Source organism: Coturnix japonica, chromosome 2 (genome assembly GCF_001577835.2).
Source record: "Coturnix japonica isolate 7356 chromosome 2, Coturnix japonica 2.1, whole genome shotgun sequence".
Taxonomy (NCBI): Eukaryota; Metazoa; Chordata; class Aves; order Galliformes; family Phasianidae; genus Coturnix; species Coturnix japonica.
In genome coordinates this window covers 1,814,497-1,840,510 of record NC_029517.1, presented here as the reverse complement: position 1 = coordinate 1,840,510, position 26,014 = coordinate 1,814,497, and the positions used below count along the sequence as shown (strand labels likewise).

The 26,014-nt window shown below is 44.5% G+C and overlaps 3 protein-coding genes across 11 annotated transcripts in view; 2 read left to right on the top strand and 1 right to left on the bottom strand.

Annotated features, from left to right (window-relative positions):
* Positions 1-192: 192 nt before the first annotated feature.
* Positions 193-6,370, bottom strand: ACKR2 (atypical chemokine receptor 2). Of its 2 annotated transcripts, XM_015853012.2 has the most exons (4): positions 6,270-6,370; positions 3,545-3,718; positions 3,045-3,093; positions 193-1,848 (listed from the first exon to the last, which is right to left on the bottom strand). In XM_015853012.2, the coding sequence occupies exons 2-4, from the start codon at positions 3,575-3,577 to the stop codon at positions 731-733; spliced, it is 1,200 nt and encodes a 399-aa protein (XP_015708498.1). In that variant the 5' UTR covers positions 3,578-3,718; positions 6,270-6,370; the 3' UTR covers positions 193-730. The 2 variants fall into 2 exon arrangements, with proteins under 2 accessions (XP_015708498.1, XP_015708497.1); XM_015853011.2 differs by lacking the exon at positions 6,270-6,370 and having other exon boundaries at positions 3,545-4,930.
* HIGD1A (HIG1 hypoxia inducible domain family member 1A) lies at positions 6,339-10,237 on the top strand. Of its 3 annotated transcripts, none has more exons than XM_032442812.1 (4): positions 6,339-6,357; positions 6,949-7,056; positions 8,625-8,759; positions 9,121-10,237. In XM_032442812.1, the coding sequence occupies exons 2-4, from the start codon at positions 6,954-6,956 to the stop codon at positions 9,168-9,170; spliced, it is 288 nt and encodes a 95-aa protein (XP_032298703.1). In that variant the 5' UTR covers positions 6,339-6,357; positions 6,949-6,953; the 3' UTR covers positions 9,171-10,237. The 3 variants fall into 3 exon arrangements, with proteins under 3 accessions (XP_032298703.1, XP_015708501.1, XP_015708502.1); XM_015853015.2 differs by lacking the exon at positions 6,339-6,357 and adding an exon at positions 6,413-6,517; XM_015853016.2 differs by lacking the exon at positions 6,339-6,357 and adding an exon at positions 6,429-6,532.
* A 200-nt stretch (positions 10,238-10,437) lies between these two features.
* CCDC13 (coiled-coil domain containing 13) overlaps positions 10,438-26,014 on the top strand; it is a 29,724-nt gene continuing 14,147 nt past the window's right edge. For 2 of the 6 annotated variants that reach the window (XM_032442810.1, XM_015853007.1), the window contains exons 1-9: positions 10,439-10,578; positions 11,767-11,857; positions 11,964-12,187; positions 15,818-15,966; positions 18,347-18,489; positions 21,218-21,304; positions 21,575-21,691; positions 23,652-23,756; positions 25,151-25,315. In XM_032442810.1, the coding sequence (XP_032298701.1) occupies positions 11,970-12,187; positions 15,818-15,966; positions 18,347-18,489; positions 21,218-21,304; positions 21,575-21,691; positions 23,652-23,756; positions 25,151-25,315 (984 nt within the window). In that variant the 5' untranslated portion in view covers positions 10,439-10,578; positions 11,767-11,857; positions 11,964-11,969. Of the gene's footprint in view, positions 10,579-10,641; positions 10,663-10,772; positions 10,866-11,766; positions 11,858-11,963; positions 12,188-15,817; positions 15,967-18,346; positions 18,490-21,217; positions 21,305-21,574; positions 21,692-23,651; positions 23,757-25,150; positions 25,316-26,014 lie in introns of those variants that run through there. The other 4 variants (XM_015853008.1, XM_032442809.1, XM_032442808.1 and 1 more) reach the window with 4 other exon arrangements.

Here is a 26,014-nt window from a genome sequence, read left to right as displayed (position 1 = left end):
AGCATCAACTATATATATATTTGCTTCAGCCTTTTTTTGAGCAAAGCTCCCAGCTTTGCCATTTTGGAAACACACAGCAGTGATGCTGTAAATAATGGCAGTGAAAAGAAATGCACATTTTTTGTTCAACTGAAAACCCTTCTCAGTCCTATCAGTAACCCTGTCTAGCAATAAAATTAAGAAGGTGATGAGTATTTGCTCTGAAGGTATAAACTTTATTTGCACCGTTCTAGCCAGCTCACGTGCTGAATTGATTTCTAGGCTGAAAAAAGCCTAGCTAAAGTTCAAAAGCATTTGGGGTGAACAGTACCTTTTAAATAAAGGTCAGCAAACTAGTAACCTTGAACTGCAAGACAGTTATAAGGATTGGCTAATAGCTATCCATGCTCTTCAGTTTTAGGCCATGCTGCCACTCCGTGGAGAGGTTAAACTGATGTCTGTTAGTGATGGTTTTTCATTTTGGTTTTATTTTCTCTCTCTTACTGATTGTTACTGGTCTGAATTCTGGCGCTGCAATGATCAAACTAATCTCAGACCAAAGATCCATCCCTTGGGTAGACACAGGGTCCTGCTCAGTACACTTCAATGTGGCATACACAGCTCATTGACCCCCAGAGGGTCAGACCAACTTAAAAGAGCCTGTTCCTCCTGTTGTCTCTCCTGGTAGGATAAGGGGTGAGCCCAGCTGAGTGCACCCCCCTGGCACATGGCAAAAGCCAGCAAGAATTAATCACATGTTGGTGATGCTCAGCATTTCTATCTGAGCGGTGTATCTGCTGCAAGAGCTGTTTGTCTCTGAGAGCTGGATGTCAAAGGTGCCCTTCCTACAGAACGCCTGGGGGATCTTCCATAAGTACAACCTGAACCGTTTCCTCACAAAAGCATAGAGCACAGGGTTGAGGCAGCAGTGGACAAAGGACAAGCTCTCTGTGATCTGTATGGCATAGTCCAGTTGCCTACTCCTCTCGCAGCTCTGGATCAGACCAACATACTGCAGGGAGTGAAGGATGAGGACAATGTTGTAAGGGAACCACAGGACAAAGAAGACAGCTACCAGAGTAAAGACAAAGCGGAGTGCTCTCCTTGAGCCAGGCACCCGGGACACAATGAGGACACACATGCTGCGGGAATAGCAGAACACCATGAAGAAGAAGGGCAGAAGGAAACCCACAACGTTTTGAGTGACCTGAAAGACAACTTTCCAAAGTAAGTGTTTCTGGCCGTAATCATGCGTGCACATGATGGTTTTGTTGTGCATTTCCTTCGTGCTGCTGAAGAGGGCGTCAGGAATGGAGAGGAGTATGGAGAGGACCCACAACACCAACAAGACGAGGAAGGACTTCTTTTGTGTCACAAAGCTGTGAGGAGAGCAAGCATGAACTATCTGCAGATACGTGTCCAGACTCATGCAGCTTACAAAAAAGATACCACTGTAAAAATTCATGATGTACATGGCATTTAAGAAGGGGCACAACAGATCCCAGGTCACCCACTGAGAAATGAACAGGGCCCAGACAGGAAGGGTTAGCAGCAAGAGGAAATCTGAAACCACCAGGTTCAGCAAATACACCTCTGCCATCTTCTTTTTCTTACTGACATACATGAGGACAGTAAATAGAAGAATGTTCCCAGTGAACCCAACTAGGAAAACCACGGTGTAAAAAGCTGGCAAGAATGCTTTACTAAAGGAGACCACCTCTTCTTTGGTGCAAAGGCCATAAAGCACGTAATCCTCCTCATCCAGGTACTCATAGGGGTAGTCACTCAATCTGGCAGTGTAATCTTGGCCATCCAGCAAGGCTGCAGCTGTTGTCATCAGCTTTGAAGCTGCATACGGCAAGTGGCTGCCTAGGAGCAAAAGACAGGAGAAGGGTATCACCAAGGCCTTTCAAAATGTCTCGTTGCAGGAAAAGCAAATGTGGAATCTTTTCTTCACTCCAGTGCACTCTTTGGCCTTTGCCTACAGCATGGAGACAGCCATACAAACAAACATTTAAAATAATGCTTTAGGTTTCCCTGCTCCCGTGCACAAAAAGCATGGTCTCCTGTGAGCTGATTCACCACTTCCCTCTGACACCACTGCAGGCTTTTAAGGAAGTTTCTACCCTAAATTATGTGAAGTCCAGCACCACACCCAGCTGTGTACTGCTCTGTGTTCACCACGATTGCTACTGAGAAAGTGGCATAGAATCATAGAACCATTCAGGTTGGGAAAGACCACTGAGACCACTAAGTCCAGCCCCAACCTACCCCCACCATGCTCATTGACCATATGCCCCTCAGCACCATATCTACCCTCTTCCTGAACACCCCCAGGGACTGGGACTCTACCACCTCTCAGGGCAGACTGTGCTGGAGCATTACCACTCTTTCTGAGAAGAAATTTATCCTAATATACAACCTGTCATCCTGCTTTTCAGCACAGCAGAACCTACCACCAGCACCTTCAGCTTGGTAGGGCTGCTCTCAGAAACAAAGTACCAAAAAGTAACTGCTCCTGGTACAACATGGTCCCTTCTTTGTGTCAGTTCTAGGAATCAAAGCATGAGACAAGAGGTTGGTTGAAGCCCCTGCCCAAGGCCATGCATTAGAGTTGTTCCTCCTGTGACCCGTGACTGCGCATCGTTCTAACAGCTGCAGACCACACTTCAGTAAACAGTCAATAATTGAGAGAACTTCCTAGTTTCAGAGTCTGATTCTCAACAAACTCCAACCACGAGAGCATCACAAGGAAGTCATCTTTCAAAAGTCACCCAAACAGGGCAATGTCTGTCAATGAAGAGATGAAATCTCCTATGGTGGGAGATGAAATCTGCCTGAGCCACCTCCCAGTGGTACCATGAAGGCCAGAGTGGGTTTTACTGATGAAGACTAATCTCCAGGCTCTAACAGCCACTGTTCCCAGGACAAGCTGTGCTAACCCCAACCCTACCCATGACCAAGATCCCCAAAGGCAGCTAGGGCCAGAATCAGGCCTTTCTCATGGAAGGCTTAGAGCAGAGCTGAGGATCCCTGCAGTGCAGAGTTGCAAGAGGTGAACATACCTGCTGTGACCCCATGTCTGAGACTGCCGAAGTATCCATCCCAGGCTGGCTGAAAAGGAGAGAAAGTTTAGTGTGAGCAGAGCTGTGATGTTTTCCTGCAGTCTCACCTCCCCTTGGTGAGCAGCAGATGGCAGCCATACGGATGCACAGCACAACAAAGAAAACTTTAATGGAACGAGCTTTATTTTTTTCTGCTTCTTGTTTTGGAGGAAACTTATCTGCAGCTGAACGCACTCTGGACTACACGTCCATGGGAGGAAGCCAAAGTTTTCCACCCACTCTGACATACAGTGAGACTCCGTACAGCTCCAGCACCCCCTGCAGCCACACTGGGGCAGCCACCCCACAACCTCCACTTCTGGGCTCCCATGTTGCAGAGCAAAAAAGCAATTAATCCCCCCAAGAAATACATGGGCTGAGCTCTGAAATTAATCCCAGCCCAAAGGAACCTCTCCAGGTTTTTCCACTATCTACAAGCACAAAAGAGAAAATGCACTTACAAGAGCCGCTGCTCCACGGCGGGCAGTTCCCATTGTGCCAGAAGTTTGACTCAGGCTTCTAGGAACAGATCTCTCACAGTGGTGCAAGAGGAAATGTGAGCTCAGTGTGACCGCTCTGCCTTTATTTTGCCTTTCCTGGAGTCACCGCAGTGCTGACACCACCCCTGATAAAAGCTGAAATAGGATTTGTAAGGAGGTGAGACAGACCGGGCTTACACAGCCCAGCTTCTTGCTTAGAGCTAACCGGCCTCTTCTGACTGTCTGAAAACCCAGTGCTGACAGTTCCAATGTCAGGAAACCATCCTGCACTGAGATGTCAGATCTCAATGCTCAGCTGCTGGGGCTGCCTCCAGCCTGGTCCCCGTGTTCTCCCTGCTGTTGCTGTGTTATTCTGAGATGCATTTCGTTGGTTACTTCCTTGTCCACTGTTCCAAAATGACTTTTGCACCAAAAACATGGGTGTTACTGATTTAAAACACTCTTCAGGGAAAATCAGTGCAGCTCCCAGCCCACATCTCAGCTCCTCCAGGCTCTGCCCTTGCACCAAACCTGCATTTCCCTACAGTGCCCATGCAAGACCAAAAGCTGCTTGTTTCTGCTGCCTGGGTAAGGCTCAGGTTTCCAAAGGGAACCAAACCAGCCATTTAGTTGGTCGATTACAGCAATCATCTGCCTCAGCTAAAGCAGTGCTCCCAGGCCTGGGCAATGCACATATTAGCAGAGAGCAAAAAGCACAGGCTTTGATGGGGCTGCTTCAGGTGACAGGACCATCGTTAGCCCAGCAATGAAAACAAAGTGAGTTTGGGCTTATAATTGAGTTTCTACCCTAGAGCACAGAGCTCAGAGCTGCAGGGAATTAAACTTGTCTGTAACAGCCATGGCCAAGAGCAGCCCTCGCTGTCATTTATTACCAGATTTTAAGTCCATTTGGGAGCTGGTAATTGCAGACTCCTTTTTTTTTCCTTTTATACTCTGCAGAGCCTTAATGGCTTTGGCAATTAATGTAACCAGATTATCAATAATGGAAAGCACATTTAGGGACGTTCAGTAGCATTAAAAATAATAATTAAAAGTAAAGGGTATAGAAGAGCTGCTTGCTTTTGTGATGCCTGGAAAAGCAGGGCTCTGCTCTCTTTAAGGCCCCAGACTCCAAAAATGGGGTGAGGGCTCCACAAAGAACTTTTCTATGCTGTTTTGCTATGGCAAGTTGCCTCCAAGTTCAGGGGAAGGTTTTAAGCATCTTCAGGATCCTGAGGGGGTTTTTTGTTTGAGCTCCAGGCACTGCTTCGATAATTAAGAAAAATTTCTATGCTGCCTTCAGGCTTTAAAATCCCTGGTTCAGTGTAAAGAGGGGGCAAACTGAGCTCAAATTTAGAAAATATAAAGGTAAAAAGGCAAAAATGAGATGGAGGAAAAGCAGGGTCCTGCCATCCACCAGAGAACTTCCATTTGATGTTGAATGTGGGTTTACATCAACGTAATTTCTGAAGCAAAAAGCCAACAAGCTGCTGGGAAAAAAAAACACAAAACAATGTTCTGTTTTGCTTCCTGAAAACAGCAGCTTCAAAACTCACTCTTGGGGATGCAACAATGTGCTGAGTTCATCCCCCAGTCCCTATGGTTTTGCAAATGCTGTTTGTTCATAGTGATGCTATAAATAATAAGGGAAAGAAAAGTAATAGTGACCATCTGTAGCTGAGCACAGGCACTGCTGAAGGCCTGAGGCAGTCAGGGTAATGACAGCACTGATAGCATCAGCTTCCCTATATCTCAGGCCTCTCTGAGGTCACACGGCTGCTCCTGACCCTGTGGCCACATCCCTTTGTTTCAGATGGGGGTGTATGGCGTCACAGAATCACAGAATGACCCGGGTTGGAAGGGACCTCAAGGATCATGTAGTTCCAACCCCCCTGCCTGGCAGGGCCACCAAACATACACATTTACTAGATCAGGTTGCCCAGGGCCCCGTCCAACCTGGCCTTGAACACCTCTAAGGACAGGGCATCCACAACCTCCCTGGGCAGCCTGTTCCAGGACCTAACCACTCTCCTAGTGAAGAACTTCCCCCTAACATCCAACCTAAATCTTCCCTCTTTTAACTTAAAACCATTTCCCCGTGTCCTGCTATTGTCAGCCCTTTCCAAGAGTTTACTCCCCTCCTGGGAGTAAGTTCCCTTCAGGTATTGAAAGGCTGCAATGCGGTCACCCCACAACCTTCTCTTCTCCAGGCTGAACAAACCCAACTCCCTCAGCCTGTCCTCATAGGGGAGGTGCTCCAGCCCCCTGATCATCTTTGTGGCCCTCCTCTGGACCCTTTCCAAAATCTCCATGTCTTTTTTGTACTGAGGGCTCCACACCTGGACACAGTACAACAGATGGGGCCTCACAAGAGCAGAGTAGAGAGGGACAATCTCCTCCCTATCCCTGCTGACCACCCCTCTCCTGATGGAGCCCAGGATCCCATTTGCTTTCCGAGCTGCCAGAGCGCACTGCTGGCTCATGTTGAGACTCTCGTCCATCAGGACCCCCAGGTCCTTCTCTGCCGAGCTGCTCTCCAGGACCACTCCTCCCAGCCTGTACAGGTGCCTGGGGTTCTTCCAGCCCAAGTGCAAAACCTTGCACTTTGCCGTGTTGAACCTCATTAGGTTCACCCGAGCCCAGCTTTCCAGCCTGTCGATGTCAAGAATGGGTTTCATTGGCTGTCAGGGTTTCCAGCACCCAGTACCTGTACATCCTCATAGTATAACGTCATAGGAGATTGCACGGTCTCCTATCATCAGGATTGGCTGGCGGAGGGCGCTTGGCGCTCTGGGGTTTGTAGTTCCGATGCGGGCAGGGGGGTGGGCCCAAGGCTGCCGGCCATAAGAGCAGGGGGCGGGGCCTGGTGCCGCACACACCGGCCGGTGTCGGGAGCCGAGTGCGGAGCGGCGGCTGCCGTGAGCGCTGTGCGGTGGGAGCGGAGCGCGGCGCCGGGTGAGGGGGCTGAGGGTCGTTATCCAGCCTGGCTCTTTCCTTTCTCCTTCTTGGTTCGCCTCCGCTTTGAAGCGGGGCTGGCGGGGCGGCCTTGCAGGCCTCGGGGCGGCCCGGTGTCGGGCAAGGTCAGGGCGGGCCGGGGAGCGGGGTGATGCCGGCGATCCACGGGTATGGGGGGCCTGGGAGCGGGCTGGGGTCTGTAATGGGGGGGAAGATTGAACAGAGCAGCAAGTTTCTGCTATCAAACAGCGTGAGCAATGCACGAGGGTATCACTAACCAAAGCTTCACTTGAATTAAATCATCTGTATGCGAAGCTTCATCTCTCGTGGCTTGCACTGAACTAAGGTGACCTTCATTTCTTAAGGAATAGATAAAAGGATTTTCTTTTTCTTATTGATAAAATCTCAAGGGAGACTCGTTGTCTTTGCAGGCACCATGTCGTCAGATCATGAACCAGTTTACCCCGAGTATGAGACTGAAACCAGCCAGACGTCGAAGCTGCTACGGAAGTTTAAGGAGACGCCATTCGTACCCATTGGTGAGCTGAGGTTTGGATGTATTTACATAGACCTGCTCTGGGTGGGAAATCAATATGGCAAATACAGGCCCATACTGTGAATGGGGCTGAAATGGTTTCCTCTTTGTAATGACTTCCTGGTGCTGCTCGTACCTGCGATGGGATTTATTTGCTTCTGTGTTAAGAGAGAAATCGATGGGGCCTCTCATCTTAATAATAGCAGACCCAGATCCTCCAAAAATAATGCCCAAAAATGCTTAGGTGGATTTCAAAAGATGTACTGAAGTGGTCCTGTGATGAGGAGGGCGCCTAGCAGCTGTTCTAATGTTATTGGCTATATGTGATCGCTACAATATGACTTTCAAGGTAATAATGTAGCAAACGAGTATCTAGAATTCATCCCACGCCCTAAAGATGAGGTTTTCCTTTGCTGTTCTGCTGTCCTAGCGTTTTCCTGCTGGGTTTAATGGTTCCCCAGCTTGAGGTTGGCTGAGTTCTCAGCCTCTGAGCTGATGGAAAAGCCTGGAGGACAGGTCTGTGTGCACCCTGAGAACTCTGCTGTGATTGGGAGCCACCTCTAACAGGAGAGGGTTTGATTTCCAGCTGCCTTAAATGGACGCTGTTCAGGTCAGTTGGGGTGAGCTGTTCCATGACGGCTGATCGCTGCTTCTGGTTTCTGTGGTCACAGGACTTTGCTCTGTGGCTCGTTGCTGCAGGCTTCATGGGCTGGGTTCCCCCAGGTGGATCAGCTCAAACTGTGTCAGAGCTGCCTTGCAGGCACCAGAATTATTTGTATTTAATGAAGCTATTCTGTAAATCATGCACAGAGAAAGGCTGTTAGCTTCTCAGGTGGAACTGGTAATGTTTCTTGTAGCCAAGCTGTCTGGGTTTTTGGCAGTGAAATACACACAATCCTTAAAACTTGGCAGCCTTCTTTGAATAATGTAAATAACCTTCTTTAAATGCAGACTGAAGTGGTGGGGATTGGAAACTGCTGCCCACTGTCGTTCTATGGGAGCACTTTATACCAGAAGGAAATGGCACAGCCTGGCCTGTGTGGTTTGTAGGACTAAAATGGACAGTGTCTCTATGAAGACACCATGCTGAACCTCTGCCCTGTAACATGGGAGAGGGAACTGATGACTTGTGTCCAGGTGAAAGAAGGCCAAATGTGACAACACCCAGTATAACATGCTGGGTAGGCAGGTGATATGTTAGGATGCCTCCACCCACTATTAGCACTGAGTGCCCCAGCCAAAGCTGAGCTGTTTTATTGAGCGTGAGCTTCCTTCCAAGAAAGCAAGCAGCACTTGTGCTCTCTGAGAAATATTGAAGGGATTCTGACACCTTGACAATAATCCCTGAGTTTCTGCTGTTGTATTTTAACACCACTGGAAATTGTCAGTGTCTTCCCTGCTGACTTGCGATTTAAATGAGGTGGAAAGCAGTGGGAAGGACAAGGACTTGTGCTGTATATGGAGAGCCAACAGACAAAAACATGCTTATTCTCAGGGTTTTTTGAGGCAAATCAAGGTCATTGAGGTGTGGGATGTGATCCTTACTCATATGGGTGTTTTCCTCCCTTGCAGGGATGGCTGGCTTTGCCGTGGTGGTGGGCTATGGGCTGTACAAACTGAAGCACCGGGGGAACACGAAGATGTCGCTCCACCTGATTCACATGCGTGTGGCAGCGCAGGGTTTCGTTGTGGGAGCAATAACTTGTGGTACGTACTGAGCAGGAGGTTGTGGGGACCTTCTTGCACCTCTTTTCCTGCTGGTGGATGTTGTACTACACGTGTTGAGTACTGAGCTCTGTTAGCTCTGAGAGTAGAAATTTGTACTATATGTGTGGGAAGCTTCTGGAGGTATAGAAATTGGAGGCAAAGACAAAAGACCACCTGCTATTAATGTTTTCCCATGTAGATACATTGCTATTTCTGAATTTAATGCATTGGAAAGCCAGCCTGCATAGACAGTGATGTTATTATCCCTGAATGTACTGAGGGATCTGTACTTTGAGGCCCTATTTAAGTATTCCTTAAAGCTTTCTTCTTCTCACACTGTGGTTTTTTTTCTGTCTCATAGGTGTGCTGTATTCCATGCTTCGGGAGTATGTGATAAAGCCCAAGGAGTAATAGAACAATGACCTACATCTGTCCCAGTGGTGGCCTGTGTACTGCATCTATAAACCTCATATCAAGGGGTTCTTGAGCGGGGGGGGGGGGGGAAATATATATTGTTTTAGAGAATTGCCCTTTATTTTTGTACATGGTACGCTGTTCTGAGGCTGGCAGCATAAATGATTGCATACTACGTGAATGGGTATGGCAGTGTGGTTCCCTTTGGCACTATCATACCCTGCTTTTTAGGGGATGTAGTGGAGCACCCATATTCTTCCCCTGGGCTGTTTTACTCAGTCCTACAATTGATGACTTCACAATTGATGACTTCTCTTGTTGCCATTGCCCAAAATGACGAAGTCTGAGCTAGCTTTGCTAGACCTCAGCCAGGGTGTAGAGGCTGTGTCTGTAAGACAGCACTGTATTTTCACGTCGCTTCGTGTCCTGTATATTTGCCAGCCTCTGGCCTTGTAATTTATAAGCTTCTAGTAGCACTAAAACAGAGAGATCTATAAACATCTATTTTATTTCTTTTTATTTAAGGCGTGACATTATTTGGTGCTTTTCAGCTATTTAAATGTTATATTTATTAATCGTTAAGGAAGACACAAGCTCCCTATTTTTTACCATAGGCTTTCAGCCCCTTGGATTACTGTATTTTGTGTAACTTCAGTGTCCTTCTGGCTAATATTTAAATGTAACATTTAAAGTATGTCTGGGTTTGGCATTCTAATGCTTTTTGAAGTGTGATCTAGCTCTAATTTATACAATAAGGTTTTCCCATAGTAATTTTGAAGCACTTGCATCTGAAAAACCCCTTGGGTGAGGTGTAAAGACCTTTGTAAACTGCCAGTGTGGTTTTATGCAGGAACCCCCTTGTATCTCTAACAGCAGTCACATAAATAAATGTGTCGATGAAGTGAATTGGTTTTAAAAACAGACAAACTCTCTGACTAGCCTACATTCCATCGTGCCAATGTTTCATGAATAAAGCGAGGTGTGCCCTCCAGCTCTGTGGTAATGTTGTGGGGAGGGGTGTGTGTGATGCAATGTGAATAAACAGCTGAGAGCAATGCAGGTAATCAATGCGTGTGTGAGGATTTCCTGTGGGGCCGGACTTTTTCCGCTGTATTTAGCCTTAAATCGTACTCCTCTCCCCCATGACGGAGATATGGCGTCTCCCATCACCCCCCCATCTCTGTGGGTCGCCTGGAGGCTGAGGGCGCTAAGATGGCGGCCGCGCTGAGGAGAGCGGCGTTCAGTGCGCATGCGCGGCTCCTCGCTTTCCTCCGCCCTCGCCATGTTGCTGCCATGGGAACGGCGTGGGCCGGCAGCGGAGCCCGGAGCCGGAGGGGCTGAGTACGGCCGGGCCAACGCGGGCTCTGAGGGCTCTGCCGCCGGCCTCGGGGCTGGGGGAGGCCGGGTAGGTAGGAACAGGGGTGTTGGAGGGGGTGGGACGGCGGAGAGGGGCTGAATGGGCAGCGCGGCCTGTGTGGAGCTGAAGGAGGTGAGCTATGGCGCATCCCCTTCGGCCCTGAGAGTCCCGAGGTATAACAGTGCCCTCAGGTTGTAATTCATCCCCAGCCAGGCTTGGTGCTTGAATAAAGTTCCTCACAGACACTTTGTCCTTCATCAGGCTGCTGAGTGCCTCAGAGTGAGATAAGCCCTGTGCCTGTGGTAGCTTCAGCCATTGCTTTTGTCAGACCAAAGGTACGTTTGGTTTTAAATGGGAGAGAGGGCTGGAACACTTGGGAAAACAAACTGCCTTCAGCACAGTGCAAAGGGTGTAGGCATTGAGCTGGATAGCAATACTGTCGCTTTAATGTCACCACTCAGTGCTTAGAAAGATGGGGTACCTTGGTATCCAAAGGGAGCATGAGGATAAACAGGATCACAGAATCATTGGATGGCCTGGGTTGCAAAAGCCCACAGTGCTCATCCAGCTCCAACCCCCTGCTGTGTGCAGGGTCACCAACCAGCAGCCCAGGCTGCCCAGAGCCACATCCAGCCTGGCCTTGAATGCCTGCAGGGATGGGGCATCCACAGCCTCCTTGGGCAACCTGTTCCAGTNGGGGCATCCACAGCCTCCTTGGGCAACCTGTTCCAGTGCGTCACCACCCTCTGGGGGAAAAACTTCCTCAGATCCAACCTAAACTCCCCCTGTCTCAGTTTAACGCCATTCCCCCTTGTCCTACCACTGTCCACCCTCACAAATAGCGATTTCCTCTCCTGTTTATACACTCCCTTCAACCACTGGAAGTCCACAATGAGGTCTCACCAGAGCCTTCTTCAAGCTAAACAAGCCCAATTCCCTCATCCTTTCTTCATAGATCTCATAGGGCTCTCAGTTTCACTCAGTCCTACCTTAGACCCAACATGGGGAATCAGCACCTTCCTTTGTAACCTGCGGATGGAGCTGAGCAGCAGCCTGCCTGCATTCCTTTCAGTAACGTGGTTGTTACATTGGCTTCGATTCAGCCCCAACTTGCTCTTCTCTAAAGATGTTTGTTTTAAATGGATCTGTTTAGAAAACAGTTTTAAACACTTTTTTTAATGTTGGAGGTTAAAAGACCTGAAGATATTTTTTAATTCTTTTTTTTCTGTTTGAAAGGCATTTGTGGTAAAAAGCCATTAAAGCGAAGCTGAGAGGCTGAAGAACACAGTGATTTAGAGGAAAAGGTGGTGTCAGGGAGACTGCAAAGGTCAGTGTGGAAAAACTACAAAGCAGCTGTTAGAAGAGGATGTTTTGAATATGATGTTGATCTCTGCTCTCTGTTGCTCTTCATTTTCTTCTTGTGATGCTTTTAGTAAGCAATGGAGTCAGACGTAAATGGGAACGAACATTTTAAAAGCCAGTTTAAAGCTCTTCAGGTACAACAGCAGAGAAGATTGCAGAATCTAATGGAGAGGAAGAAAGAAAAGCAGAACAGTCAGAAGAGTAACAGTGGCAATGGAAAGGAGACTTTCAACATCCCGACTGATCTAAACTTGTTTGAAACAGAACAACCTGTAACTGAAGATGAGAGCAAAAGGTAAAAGTGTAGCAACACTGGTCCTTGATCACCAAAGGCAAGTTTATCATCCAGTCTTATGACACAGTAAAAGAGCACTTTGACTTCAGTTTCCAGTATCCTGAGAAAACTCTCACTGTTTCTGATATATTTTGCACTGTGATATGCCCTTTTTTTATCAGCATTTCACAAGTAAAGAGCTGCAGGATGGAGGGGTTAAGGTACCAGCTAGGTACTGTCTGACCACCTCCAGTCACTCAGGGTGACTGTGAACTGCTGGTTAGCTCCTGCCTAGGAAATAAACAAGTAAACAAGTAAACAAGTTCCCTACATGAATAATTTCCAGAGACCAATATGTGCAAAGCATCATGCAGCTAACAGGTATAAACCAAAGGCCTGCAGCACAGAGAAGTGTTCCCCTGTGTGTCTTTCGCATATGACATGATTTAGTAGGTCAAAAGACAGCCATAGGAGCTGAGGTGTATGTACAGGAGAGTCTCGTAGATAAGGTTGCCTCATGGGTGAGATACTTAACAGGGATACACCAGGTAGGTTTTTAAATCATACTAGGGTCAGAGGTTTGGGTCTTATCTCACCCACTGAGGGAGTATCTGGGTTATCAGAATACTAGACATTCTACTGTAGAATTTCCTTTATCTTGCATTTGAGGCTGAGTGCACAGTTCAATTTACTGAACTAGATTTGAAACCCCATCTCAGATCATTCATCTTCCTCTTAGGATGTAATCAGTGTCTCCTGACACAATTAATTTATTTGTACTGTTACAGTCTCGAATAGGTTTGGAGCTAGACAGATCCCAAAGATGTCTTCTGTTGGTACAGTGTTGGCTATTCTGTGATTTCCTCCCTGTTAAGTAAAGGCAGGTTAAAAAAAATCCTGCTTCTGCTCACCACTTGCAGCTCTACTGATACAGCTGTCTGCAGGGCTGTGCTGAAAACTCAATTCACTTTCTGGGACAAGGGTATTTTTATCTCAAGTCATTTCAGTGATCTAGATTATAGCCTTAGCCACACAAACTGTTTTATTACTGCCATGATAGGGATGTGGGCTGTGGTACATGGGTGGGTGGGAGGAGCTGCCAGCTCTGCCAAAACCAGCAGATTACAGGTGGAAAGCCACTTGGGTATGTACCTTTGAGACAGTTTTCCCTCCCAGAATCTATAGTGGGGAAAGGGACCTCTAGCAAGGCTTATCAGGCTATTAACCAAGCTTTATTGGGCCCTAGCTGCTGTTCTTCCTTCTGTGTTACTCTGGGCAGCTTGTTTCTGAAGACTGCTTCACACCCAGTTATTTATGCTGCAGCAGAACCTGGTCCGTCCTCCTTTGACGTACCATGTGTAGCAGATTGCAGATTTATCTGGATTGTCTTTGTTCGTGTATGTCTACATTTGGCAGAAGAGCAGTTATCAAATCCAGGCAGGATTTGCTTCTGGAAAGGCTTCATCATTATGTACAGATACTGTGTTGCTCTATTTCCATGACAACACATAAGAAAGTCGTTCCCAATTACCAGGACTCCCTCCATATGGTCTGCAGTGGCAGTGATTTCTGTATGTCCGTGTTGTTTACAGCAACACTTCCTCCTCTCAGTTGTCATCCTTCCTCTGGGCCTCAGGAGTTCATTTTTCCTTCCTTCCATTCCTCCTTCCAATTCCTATTCAGGCACACATCCAGCTGACACTGCTGTCTGTTTTTCTGTAGCTTTATCTGTTTTGGTGCCTTTAAGATTAAGTATTTTTCCCCATCACATGGAGAATCTGTAACAGAGTTGGGAAAGATACCCTCATACCTGTTATAGACATTGTCACCAACTTGCCCTGGCTCTGTTTCTTTGAACTACAGTAAAACAAGTGAGCTTTTTGCAGCTTGTTTCTTTTGATCGTTTTTCCATTGCTGAACCACTTGGGTGGAAACCTCCTTTGTAATGCATAGAGTCACTCTGTAATGGGGTGGGAAGAAGTCCCTCAAACAAGACTCCAGCTCTGTGCAGTTGGGATTTCCAGCCATTTTACCACAGGTGCTGTGTGTTAAGTTTCTCAAGCCAACTCTGAGGAAGAGATCTCTGATCAGGTGTGCTATGAGCTTAGAACCTTGTTTGCATCTTAATTTCATAACAGTTGAGAATCTTTTTGTCCATGTGTCCCTCATTAAATCTGCACAGTTTTGTTGCTAACTTCTGTGTGTAGGATGTGTGGGAATAACTTAGTTTTGTCTTTGCTCAGATTGCTGCTTGCTTTCTTCTGCTTTGTAAATAACTGCCTTTGATCTCCCTTTGATTTTCAGCTTTGGAGCAGAGTGCATTGCTTAATTATGGATTGTGAATCGTCTTATAAATTGCTTCTGTAGCTTATAACAGTGCTTTAAGGGGTCATTTATTCTGACATGCAGATACAGAGTGTGGATTTAAGAGTCTGGTTTGAGCAAAAAACTTGCTAAAACTTTTGAGAGAAAAAAGTGAGGTGACTGTTGAGATTGCTGACTTCTGGCTCTGGTTGTGCTTATGGCCACGTACTGAAACAACTTGCCTTCATCCAAATCCCTGTGATCTACCTACTTCCTGCAGGCTGGTGCAGTCTCTCTGTAGGCTGAAGGTGTGGGACTCTATTCCAGATTGAGTCACTGTGTATATCCAAGGTCACAGTGCAGGTAATGAGAATTTAGGGTTTTATTCAGCTGCTTGCTATAGATTGGTAGTGCTGTCTGGGATGCCCTAGGGTGTCAGGGGTATGTACATAGGAAAGGCAGGACACAGGAGACCTGTGCCTTTAAGCAGCAGCAGCTGGGGGTTGGCTGGGCAGCTCAGATGGCACCTATGTGTGGGTAATCAGATTGCATCTCCTCACCAGATAGTGGGCTCAGACAACTCTGGGACATCTTGGATAGATGCCCGTGTTTTCACAGTCTAATTGTGCCCCCAAGGCCCTAACTTCCAGATTTTACATTTGGAGGAACTGTCATGAAAAAACAGCAAAGAGATTAAAGTTCTTCATTCTCTGGATGGCCGAGAGAAATGAAACCCATAAATGTTACTAGATGTACCAGAGAATTGGAGGAGCAGGGCTATTTCCTCCCATTCAAAGGGCTTTTGATATTCATTGTTCCTAAGTGAATTCCAAAGAGTAACATAACAATACAAGCTGATGGTAGTCCATCCTGGTGGGGTTCCAAGAAAATCAAATGAGGACATCAGAAACTGATCTTTTTTTGACTTGCTATGAAGAGTTCGCTTTTTGAAGAAAGAACTTCAGTAGCAGCTTTTGTAGTCTCTATTGGCTTTGGTAAGCATGGGAAGTAAAGCCTGAATGTCACAGGTGCTGAATGGCAAACTCACCTGTTTCTTCTGAAGAACCAGATAGGTAAGTGTGAATGAGGTGAGTCTCTTCTGCAGCCTCAGGAGCCCTGGAAAAGATGATTGCTCTGTGATGCTTTGCTCCCAAGAACAGAAGGAAACTGAATAGGTGAAATATCAGATGCCCAGCTGGTGTTCAGGATATTCTACTTAATTCAGTAATTCCTGGTGAGCTCAGCTCATTCAGCATATTCATTTCATTACTTTATTTCTAGAAGCATCTGTTTGAAACACATTCTAGAGACATCTGCCGTTATGACTTCCTTTTTTTCTTTTGTCAGATCGCTTGAGGTTGAGAATGAACAACTCCAGGATCAGCTTCGAGAGGTCCGGGATGAGAACTGCAGACTATACAAACTGGTGACAGAGAAAGATTTTGAGATAAAGCAACTGCAGAAAAAATTACAGGAGAGTAGATTGGTTTTGTCAGGTAAACACAGTAGCTTTGTGTTCACACTACACTAGTTCCAGCATTTGCTTGCTGCTGAAGACAATAAAAGGAGGATTCACTGTGAGATGAATAAACCTCCTGGCAGTAAAATATTTATGTGACACCTATTTCACCTGCTCTCTGCTAAAAAGGAGTATTTCAGGTATATTGTGGTTGCCTCCATTTCCACTCCCGTAGCGAACTTATGCAAGGAGGATCCAAATTCAGCTCTGAGAAAGAATTGCAAGGCCTAAGCTGACACTCTGTGGTTTGCAGTTCTTTTAACATCAACGTGTCTCCCACCTGGGAGTCTCACTGGCTGTGGGAAGTTCCTTGCAGTGGTTTGGCATGATAGCATGTACACACAGATTGACATGTAAGCTCACAGCTCTGCATCTTACTTGCATCTTAATTCTTACTCTCTCCTTCGGTTTCGTGAGCTGCAAATTTTGCATACTACTGCTCCCCTTCTTAGAAATAGAGCTACTTGAAGGACAAGAAGTGGTCTGATATTGTCAGACACGTCAGGCCAAAGACGCAGAGTGCTGTTATCAGTAATTATATCCCTTTAAAGAATTACATTGCTCTTTTGGGATACACAGTTATTTGTGTTACTCACAAATTTACAAACTTGCCACTATCGGCATAAAAAGTGGGGACTCAGAAATTTTCGTAGTCTTTTTATTAATGTCAAATAGCAGTGTTGCAGGTTTCACAGCTACAGTGTTAAATTCCTTATTCAAGCTTCTTTTGTTTAAATGCCTGAGTAGGATACATGCAGAACGCTGGCTCACGGCCTTTGAAGATTGAATTGTGCAGTTTGAACCTCGTCCACTGGGTGCCACTGTTGTGCAGGACAGCAGTGATGACCTGGCTTGTAGGGAAGGGGAAAAGCAGCAGTAAGCAGAACTAAATAATGCATGTATCACATTTTCATTATTAATAATTAGCTGCAGCTTTTATTTAGGGTAGATGATACAGTGTTACTAGGTCAAGACATGAGCCAGAAATGCTGTTGCAGCTTCTTGGCTGGCAAACTACCAGCCTGTGGCAGTTTGCTCCATACCTCTGTATTTCCTGTCTACTTTGTGGCAAGAGACTCCCACACTTTTCAGGGAAATAATAATCTTTAATTAAATGTGTGCCATGCATTTGAAGACACTGCATGGGAGCCTGAGCCTGTTTCTTGGTTAGTTTAGTATGTACTGTGCTCCTTAGCAGCCATTATTTGTTATGAAAGCTAAGGAATAAATAACTGCTAGAGGAGACATATCAGGTAAAGAAGTAAGAGCAGTGGAAATGCTTTTAAAAACAACAAACTTTTTATTTACTTTACAAGGTTTTAAAATAGTGACATGGGGTCGCATTCTGTTCTCACCTGTATTCTGCATAGCTTTTCTGAGCTCTCCAGAGGTTTAATGGGACTCCAAATTAATTTAAGAGCAGTTTGTCATCTTTGCATCTCAGTGCAGTTCTAGCATATAATCATCACAGATGTCAGCAGAAAAATCATTAGGAATACTGAAGGAGGGTGAAAGAGTTAAAAAGAACTAATAGCTAATTCATTGTACATATATCCCAGTTTACATCTAGCCCAAATGTAAGGTGTTACTGCAAGCTGATATTCATTGCTGAGCTAGAGGTTTTCTTGAGCACTATGTGTAATTATATCAATTTTGCACTTGTACGAAAGCTTTTCTTTACCTATGTGGTATTAACAAAAGCAAGGACACAGAAGGCATTCCAGGGATTTCTTTATCTGTGACACTAATCAAACCTTCTCTGATGAGGAAGTGAGTGAAGTGTCTGTTTAAAAGATCACAGTAATACAGTAAAGCTCTGTGTATAATCACAAGGGACACATAAATAGGCACAAAGAAATCTCCTGGAAGTTATCCAGCGCCCAACTGCAATAATGTCCCTGACCTTTAAGGACAGATGTCTACCAAAGTTTGCACCTCTGTTTCAACAACACCAGAAGTAAACAACCAGTGCAAAGTAGAGAGTTGCCTTTTTCTGTAGTGTGCCAAATTTTGCCACCTGGTCATAACAGCCCTTCACAGTGATGAGCAGAAAACACCTCTACCAATTGCATGTAAAAATATTGCTATTTCTGTTGTGGTCTTTTGATGTGGCCATTGCTAAAGTGTGAAATGTGGCTTTGCTGGTCACACTGTGGTGCTTGTTCAAAGAATCAAGCAATCCAGCTGGGATCACTGTCGCCTCTTTTCCCTCTATTACTCATTTAAGTGCCTGGCACAGAAATGAGAAATGACTTAGACAATAGCAGTACACTGTGTGTTGGACAGAGAACAAAAGCATCATCTATTGTGACTCTTGCCTGTAAGAAATATCCTTTGCTTTTTTGTGTACTTTCCAGGGACGTCTGGTTTAGCAGGGGATGTTGCAGCTACGAAAATAGTTGAACTGGCCAAAAAGAACCGTGAGATAATTGCCGAGACTGAGAGTGAAAAAGCCAAAGTGAAGCAACTGAATAACAAAGTCAAAGAGCTGGAGAGAGAAGTGAGGCATTTTTCTTGTTTTCTTTTTCTTCCTGCTAGAACACAGAAGTCCAGCTTTTGGGGTTGAGGAGCTGTAGCAGCTGTGGGCTTGATTCATGTTGCCAATTTGAATTTGCTCTTGCATCCGTGCTTGGAGTTCTCATCATTTTTGTCAGTGCTGGGAGGGAGGGATGTATGCCCTCAGCTGTTTCCACTGTTGCAGCAAGGAGGAGCTAGAAGAGGATATCAGTAAGTTATAACGAGCCGAAGATGTGTGAAATGCCATTTAGGAATGTTCACTTGTATTTTGAAGCACAAGTGGCATAAATGCTGTCTGAACTGAGGTAGGAACAAATTATGTCACTCTAGGCAGCAGATCTTCACTTAGGCAGGTGTATTCTTCTGCTTCAGTATGACTTTCTTATATGGGCTGACCTTTCATAGGACTAATTTTTCTGAGAAGAAATGAAAAAGAGATGCTCTAATCTCAGCGTTTACTTTGTTCATTGGCTCCTACTGTTCTTCCTTATGCATTTTTGGTAATTTTTTTATCATTTTCAGTGTGTTCTACTGCACTCAGCACTATGTTTGAGAACTCCATAAATGAAGAGAGTTCTAGTCAGAAGGGTCTTGTGAAACAGTTGGCTTGCTGGCTAAGAAATATCTGGCATAGCTGGAGACCTCTGAAGTCACACACATAGGGAAGCAAGCCATAAATAATTTCAGGAAGTATTCCAGAACAAAATTGTCTTGGTTATAATCCTCTGCTGAAGAAGTGTAATGAGCATTATTCAGACAGAAACTTAATATTCTCTGGTATTTACCCGGAAGAAAAGTACTACAGACACTTCAGGAAAGGAAGGGAAGAAACAGTAATTGCTGATCCAAACAGTGGTAAACTTCTCAGATATGAACCAATCTGTTACTTGGACATTAGCACCATCAAAATCAAAACCCAATGAAGCAACTTGTCTCTTCTGAGATAGAGATGAGCTACAATCTGGGGTCTCTATCAGAAATACTCAAGGAGGCTGTGGATGTGCCATCCCTGCAGGAATTCAAGGCCAGGCTGGATGTGGCTCTGGGCAGTCTGATCTGGTGGTTGGTGACCCTGCACACAGCAGGGGAGTTGAAGCAAGATGAGCATTGTGGTCCTTTTCAACCCAGGCCATTCTATGATTTTGTGAAATCATAGAATCATAGAAATTTAATGTTGAGTGATGTGTAAGAAGAGCTACCACAGATAGGAACCTGTGGAGATTCACGTCTGTTTAATAATTTGAAGCTGAGCTGATGATTTGCACTCATCTTTTTCCTTCGATGATAGAAAGAACAGAGCCCTCATTTCATGCATCCACTTGATCTAATATAGACCTAGATGAAGAGTAGACTTCCATGATTGTATTGACTAGGTTCCATGCATTATAAATAGAGACATTCACACTGAGGGCAGGAAAAGCATTAATTTTTTGTGTTGAATCTCATCCCATATGCTCACTTCTAGATGGCTTAAACTTGGTGAAATCATAGAATCACCGAGCTTGGAAAAGACCTCCAACATCACCCAGTCCAAATGTCCACCTACCACCAATAGTTCCCACTAAGCCATGTCCAGAATGAATTATACTGAAGGTACCTTATGAATACATCACTACCACACCAGTGAAAAACACTGTTGTTTTATTGTTAGCTCTTTGCTTGCATGAGAACGGAAAAATATGGAAATCATAAGTGTTTTAAGATGAATGTGTTCCCACAAACAAAATGCAGGGTGTGGTCATTGAGCAATTGCTTAGCAAAGAGTGGTACTTATAAAGAAAGACCACAAATGGATGTTTGCAGAAAACACAATTAGAATTTGACCTAGCAGCTGCCACCAGCTAAAGGAGTTTATGAACTGAATAGAAGGGTGCCCTAAGCATGGCTTTATTTGCCAAGAAACGCTCAGGTGGTTTTGGATTGCACTCTCTCCAGATATGGCTTTAATAAAGAAGCTATTCCTCAGAGCCTTCTTTTATTTGGGCAAATAATCAAGATTTTCTTCCCACCTCAAAGAATGAAATCTCAGCCCCTTGAAACAACATTTCCCAAACTTTTATGCTCCAAACTGCACTCTGATCCTATAAGAAGTCTTTACAGTCTCAACAAAAACATACATGATTCAGAAGGGGATAACAGTGCCTCTGCCTTCTTATTCATTATTACAGTGCCTATGCATTCTTATTCTTACTGGAAGCAATAGCAGACATATGCTTTACACATTGAGAAATGCTACTTTAGAGCTATACAAGCTTAAAAAATGGGTGTTGACATGATTACTAAATCACAGATGTAGGGCATTAGGTCGTCATTTCTCCCTTTAAATTCCTCTGGTGGACAGAGGTTTGTGCTGCTTATGGAATATCCTGATTTTCTTGAAAAGTAGGTAAACTGGCAACAACATCATCCTGATCTGCGCTGTCCTGGGTATTCACTGATACATATAGATACTTATTTTATGAACCTCTGATGATAAAATACCCCAGAAACCACTGAAGTTATCCCACAATAAAATAATACAGGCTTCTTTGGGAAGCATTTCAGGACAAGGGTTTTCTACTGGCTGTATGTAAAAAACAAGGAGTAATAAGGTCTTTTTTTCCTAGAAGATCATTCAGATTGCTGTTGTATTATTTACCAGTTAATCTTCCATGTAGGTGTTCTCTTCACTATATTTGTTCAATAATGGTGCATTTTTTTTTTCCTTCCAGCTGCAGACAGCGGTGGAAAAAATACATTTTCTTAGTGGCAATGATGGCATCAAGCAGTCAGCTCTGAAGAGGACAGAAGAAAACTTGGTATGAATTGTACCCATGGAGAGGAAATCAGATCAGAAGTAATATCTGATACTTTTGCTGTTGTGCGTTCCTTCTCTTATGACAGGGGTGTACCCCATCACTAATTCTGCAGCCAGATTGTTCTGCTTTCACTTCCCCTGTACCCTAAACAGTAAGGAGTGCATTTTCATTGGTGTGGAAAAAAGAGATTCTGTTGGATCTGTGAACCATTATAACTTCAGTTTTTCACTGTGGATTTTGTTCTTACCAAATCCATTCTTTTCTTCAAAGGCTGAAATTCCAGAGGTGAAAGCATTGCAAGAAAAATTAACTACAGCCAACTTCAAAGTGCTGGAGTATCGTAACCAGCTGCAATCTGCAAAACAGGAACTGAAGATGACCCAAAAGGTATTGTCCCAGGACGCACTCTGTGGCTGGGATCCTGGGCATGATCTCTCTCATGTGAAATAAGATGGTGGCTTTTTCTTGGAGCTTTCTTTAGCATCCATGATTCCAGTGAACTCTGGGTGTAAGAGACCGCAGATACAGTGGTTGCATTGGAAAGATATGCACATGGACACACACAGGTTTCATTCTCTGGATGAAGAGTCTCCCTCTGTGGGTGAATGTTTCCATTGTTTCTTCTCTTATCATGGGTAGAGGTACTTGAAGATTCAAATGTTCCAGTCCAGCACAATAGGTTTTGACTGACCTGAAGCATACATTCAGATCCATTCCTATTTTCCAAAGCATTTAATTATGTATTTACTTTTAATGTAGGTTTCAGTCCCATGAACATTAATGAGATTAAAGATCATACTTGAACTAAAGCATGTTTAAGCAGCTTGGTGGAGTGACATCCAGACTGACCTTTTCCTTTTTGATTCATGGTGGATTTTAATGCATTACTCTGTACTCTGCTTCCTTTAGTTTCATTTCTTTGCGTAAGAGACCTGCAATGCAGATCAGAGTAGAGAATATGGTTCTAAAAATAGAACTCTGCTGACCTTTTTATAAATAATTTAAATGCTCATCATACTAACTTTAGCTCTTGTTAATGTGGCTCTTTCAGAATTGTGTGAGAGAGATTGGCTTACTGCCTGATTGCAGGGGTGTGTATTAAGACAAGAGCTCTACTCTGTTCCTACTTACTTCTAGCTATAGATCATACATGAAATAATTAAATACTTTGAAAACTCTTAGTAATGCTTAGTAAATCTCGGTGATTAATTTGAAATGCTCTTCTTACAGAGGTAGCACAGTTTGACACCTTTCTCCTGGTGTTAGGGAAACAGGCAGGTTCCTTTAGAGATCATTGGAAGAATAAGGGGTGCCTGCAAGTTAATGGTTATAATTAGAGCTGTATTATTGCCTAAAAATCTTAGCAGCCATTGTAGCTTATCATTACATCGATATTTTAGTAAGTATTGTTGTTTTCTTATTATTTAGAATTTTTAGTCACCTAGAATTTTTTATCTACAGAATCCTCTGCAGATCAAATTCCTGCTAATCAGCATGTGATAGTCTACTGTCTAGCTCTGAATTCACCTAAATGAATACGAGCCACTCACTCAGACCTTAAAGAAGGAAGGCATCAGTGGAGGCATCCCTGGCTATCAAGGGGGTCTGAGGTTTTGCCTTCCAGCAGCAGTTCAGTTCTGAGTCCCACTTAGGACTTGGAGCTGCTTGATTTTGTAGTCAATATCTCATGTCATGCTGCCTGGTTCCTTAACAAGCATCACCATATCTGGGCGACTAAGTGCCGTTGCTTTGAGAGCATCAGTATTTCTTATCAGAATGCCAACAGCTGGCTTGTTTGTTCTTTAACAGGGGTCACCATATCCTGGTGGCAGTGCTGGTGGGCAGATGTTCTCATCACAGTGCAAGAGAAGAGGAGATAGAAGGGGAGAGATATGTGATCAGGCCACTGACATATTATGGCTGTTTGATTCATGGTGTCTGTTATGCTAACTATATTAGATGTCAGGAGTGGTGGGTGCTGCTCACAACACCCAACTAGATACAGCTAGACAGTCCGATCTGACACTCTCCATAGGCAGGCAGCAAAATATGGACTCATAAAAAAATAAAATAAAAACAGAGACTAATACCCGAACACTGAAATACTGAAATATCCACCTTAACAATTAAAGCCATTTTTGTTAGTCAGACCCTCCTAAGGAGCAGTGATGATCTGAAAAAGCTTCCATCACATGGAGTACCAGGCATCAGGTGCAGGTGATAAAGGCTATAGTGTGTATATAGACAGAATCTTTTGTGTGTACCACTAGAGAGGGTGAATTTTGCTCCAACCTCCCCAACAAGTTTCAACCTAGTCTTGTTGCTAATGTTAATCCCTTCTTTGCAGCTCTTAGCAAATGAAGTTGGTGAAGATGTGAATATCCAAAGTCTCTTGACCAATTCTGGCAGCTGGCGTGGACGGGCCCAGCAAATTCTTGTTCTCCAAAGCAAGGTGAGTTAAGAGCCTGTGTAGTGCCTGTAAGCTGGGTGCTGGGATGCTCTCTGTAGGAAAGATGTCTGAGGCAACCTGTTAGTTTATTAAGTCATTCTTAACATCTATACCTGCTTATGTGTCCCAGTACAAAGTACTTGCTGCAAATAAATGATCAGTCTTTGCTGTGCTTAGGAAAGCAATGAAAACCTTCATAGTAACTTCTGGAATGTTATTTTAGTGCACGTGTGTGTGTGTGTATGGTGGTAATGTGTTAAATTTTAAATGTGTACTGATGTGTTCAATCTTTCAGAATTCCAAGAGAGTACATTAATTAGTCTATTGCAGACATGCAAACCTCAGTATTTAGTTGGGTAGCATCTGTGTTGGAGGAGAGAGTTTGGTGACCTTGGAGAGCTGTGGCAGCTTGGTTAAAATCCCAAGGTGTTGTGAAGGTGCCTCTCTGCACTGAGTACAGAAGGAGCCTTGTCCATCTCTGTGCTCTGTCTTACACACCTTTGTTCAGTGCTTGAAGTCACATGGGAAGAATTGAGGCCAGATAAGATTTTCAAGTTGTTCCCCCAGGAAAAGTAAAGTCTTTAGCTCTAAAGAGCACAGTATAGCTGAAATGTCAGATCAGCACAGGGAGACACTTTGTCAGCGTCTTACATAAAACTTCTCTCATGCAATTTGAAACACAAACTTCCTATTTTTCTCATATTGATTGATATGCCAATGAACTGTGATCTTTGCACTCTGATTGACTGAAATAGTTAATCTCTGTATTCCCACAGGCAAATTACATTTTTCTTTCACTAGACCCCCTGGCTGAGATTCATCTGAAGTCTGTACATGTTGTACTGTACTGCACTGCAGAAATTTCTGTCTGCGCAGACTCCACAGGCCCCTTTTTTGTCAGCAATTAAAGTCAATAGATCAACAGGGTGCATCTTATCTCAGAAGACACCTCCAAAGCAGCAGAATAGAAGTACTGTAGCAGTGTCCACTTCTTTCTCCTGCCTATAAAATAAACCTGTAGTGAATAGCTGAGATGCAGGAGTTAAGTTCAGCTGCCCACACAGATGTCTAATGCCAGCTGGGGTGACACAGGGTATCCCTTTGGTCATTGCTCCAGAGGAGTATTGATGTCCTTTAGATACTGCATCCTATGTGTTTCCAGCATCCCAGAACACCTCAGACAAGGCTAGGTACCTTGTGTCATATCTCCTCCCTGCACACGCAGATACATGTTTATTAGCAGCAAACAAATGTGTTTTTTGTTTTTTTTTTTTAAACACTCACTGCTCTGTGTCTATTAGCCATCACAATGTCAAGATGTAAATAATAAGATGCTGCAGTCTGAGCTCCCTTTGTTTATGTGCTTTTTGATGCTTGGCCTCTGTATTGTCCCCTAGATTAGAGAGCTGGAGAGTCAGTTGGGTCAAAACAAGAGCAAAACATCACTGAGTGAAATGGATGAGGAACTACTGGCTCTTACCGACCCGAGGAAGCTGTCAGCCCAAGAGAAGAACTTGCTGAAAATTCGCAGTTTGGAAAAAGAAAGGAAAGAAGCCTTGGAGGTAAAACCGTATGAGCTGACCTGAGTCTTACTGAGATATTCAGTGTAATAACCTGCCTTGCTTTCAGGGTATATGTTATATATCCTACCTGGAGACCATTTTGGAAGCCCACTTGATCTGCTTGAGGAAGTCCTGTCATGTTTCACAGACTGTGCAAAAGACTTCCATGCTTGTTTTCTGCATTGAACTCGTGTGGCCAGGCAAACCTTTCAGTAGGTCTTCCTTCTGCTTCATGATTAATGTGTCACATGCATCTGCTTGGCCTGAAATGTGGCCTCCTGACAACTAGGCCTGGTATATGATGTTAGGCAGTAGGAGAGAGGAGCAGGGATGCAGTGCAGCTGACACAGGCTTTGCACTGAAGTCACATGTAGGAAGAGTCCCTGCTGCATCTGCATCCAACCTTTGTAGGATCCCTCTCTCCTTATGACCAGCTGTGCATTCTTTATGCAGTGTTAAATACAAGCATGCCCCTCACACCTCGTGTATCTTTATGGTGATGAACTCCTACATTTGAATAAAGCTGAGAAATACAGTAGACTCATTTCAAGAGGCATTTTGAAAATGGCTCTTACCCTCCATCTATTGCTGCAAAGATAAAGAGGCATCCAGTGTTTATGGATTTAGAGGGGTACAGCTAATAGCATATACAGTAAACCCTAAAATGGAAAGGATACAAAGTTCTGTGTCCAAGAGAAA

Bases quoted from the DNA above. Each gene is read 5' to 3' on its own strand.
- HIGD1A (XM_032442812.1), top strand. From the start codon at position 6,954: ATGTCGTCAGATCATGAACCAGTTTACCCCGAGTATGAGACTGAAACC. The intron at 7,057-8,624 runs GTGAGCTGAGGT...CCTCCCTTGCAG, and splicing joins GACGCCATTCGTACCCATTG to GGATGGCTGGCTTTGCCGTG. The intron at 8,760-9,120 runs GTACGTACTGAG...TCTGTCTCATAG, and splicing joins TGTGGGAGCAATAACTTGTG to GTGTGCTGTATTCCATGCTT.
- ACKR2 (XM_015853012.2), bottom strand. From the start codon at position 3,577: ATGGGAACTGCCCGCCGTGGAGCAGCGGCTCTT. The intron at 3,094-3,544 runs GTAAGTGCATTT...TCTCCTTTTCAG, and splicing joins GCCGTGGAGCAGCGGCTCTT to CCAGCCTGGGATGGATACTT. The intron at 1,849-3,044 runs GTATGTTCACCT...TTTTGCTCCTAG, and splicing joins CAGACATGGGGTCACAGCAG to GCAGCCACTTGCCGTATGCA.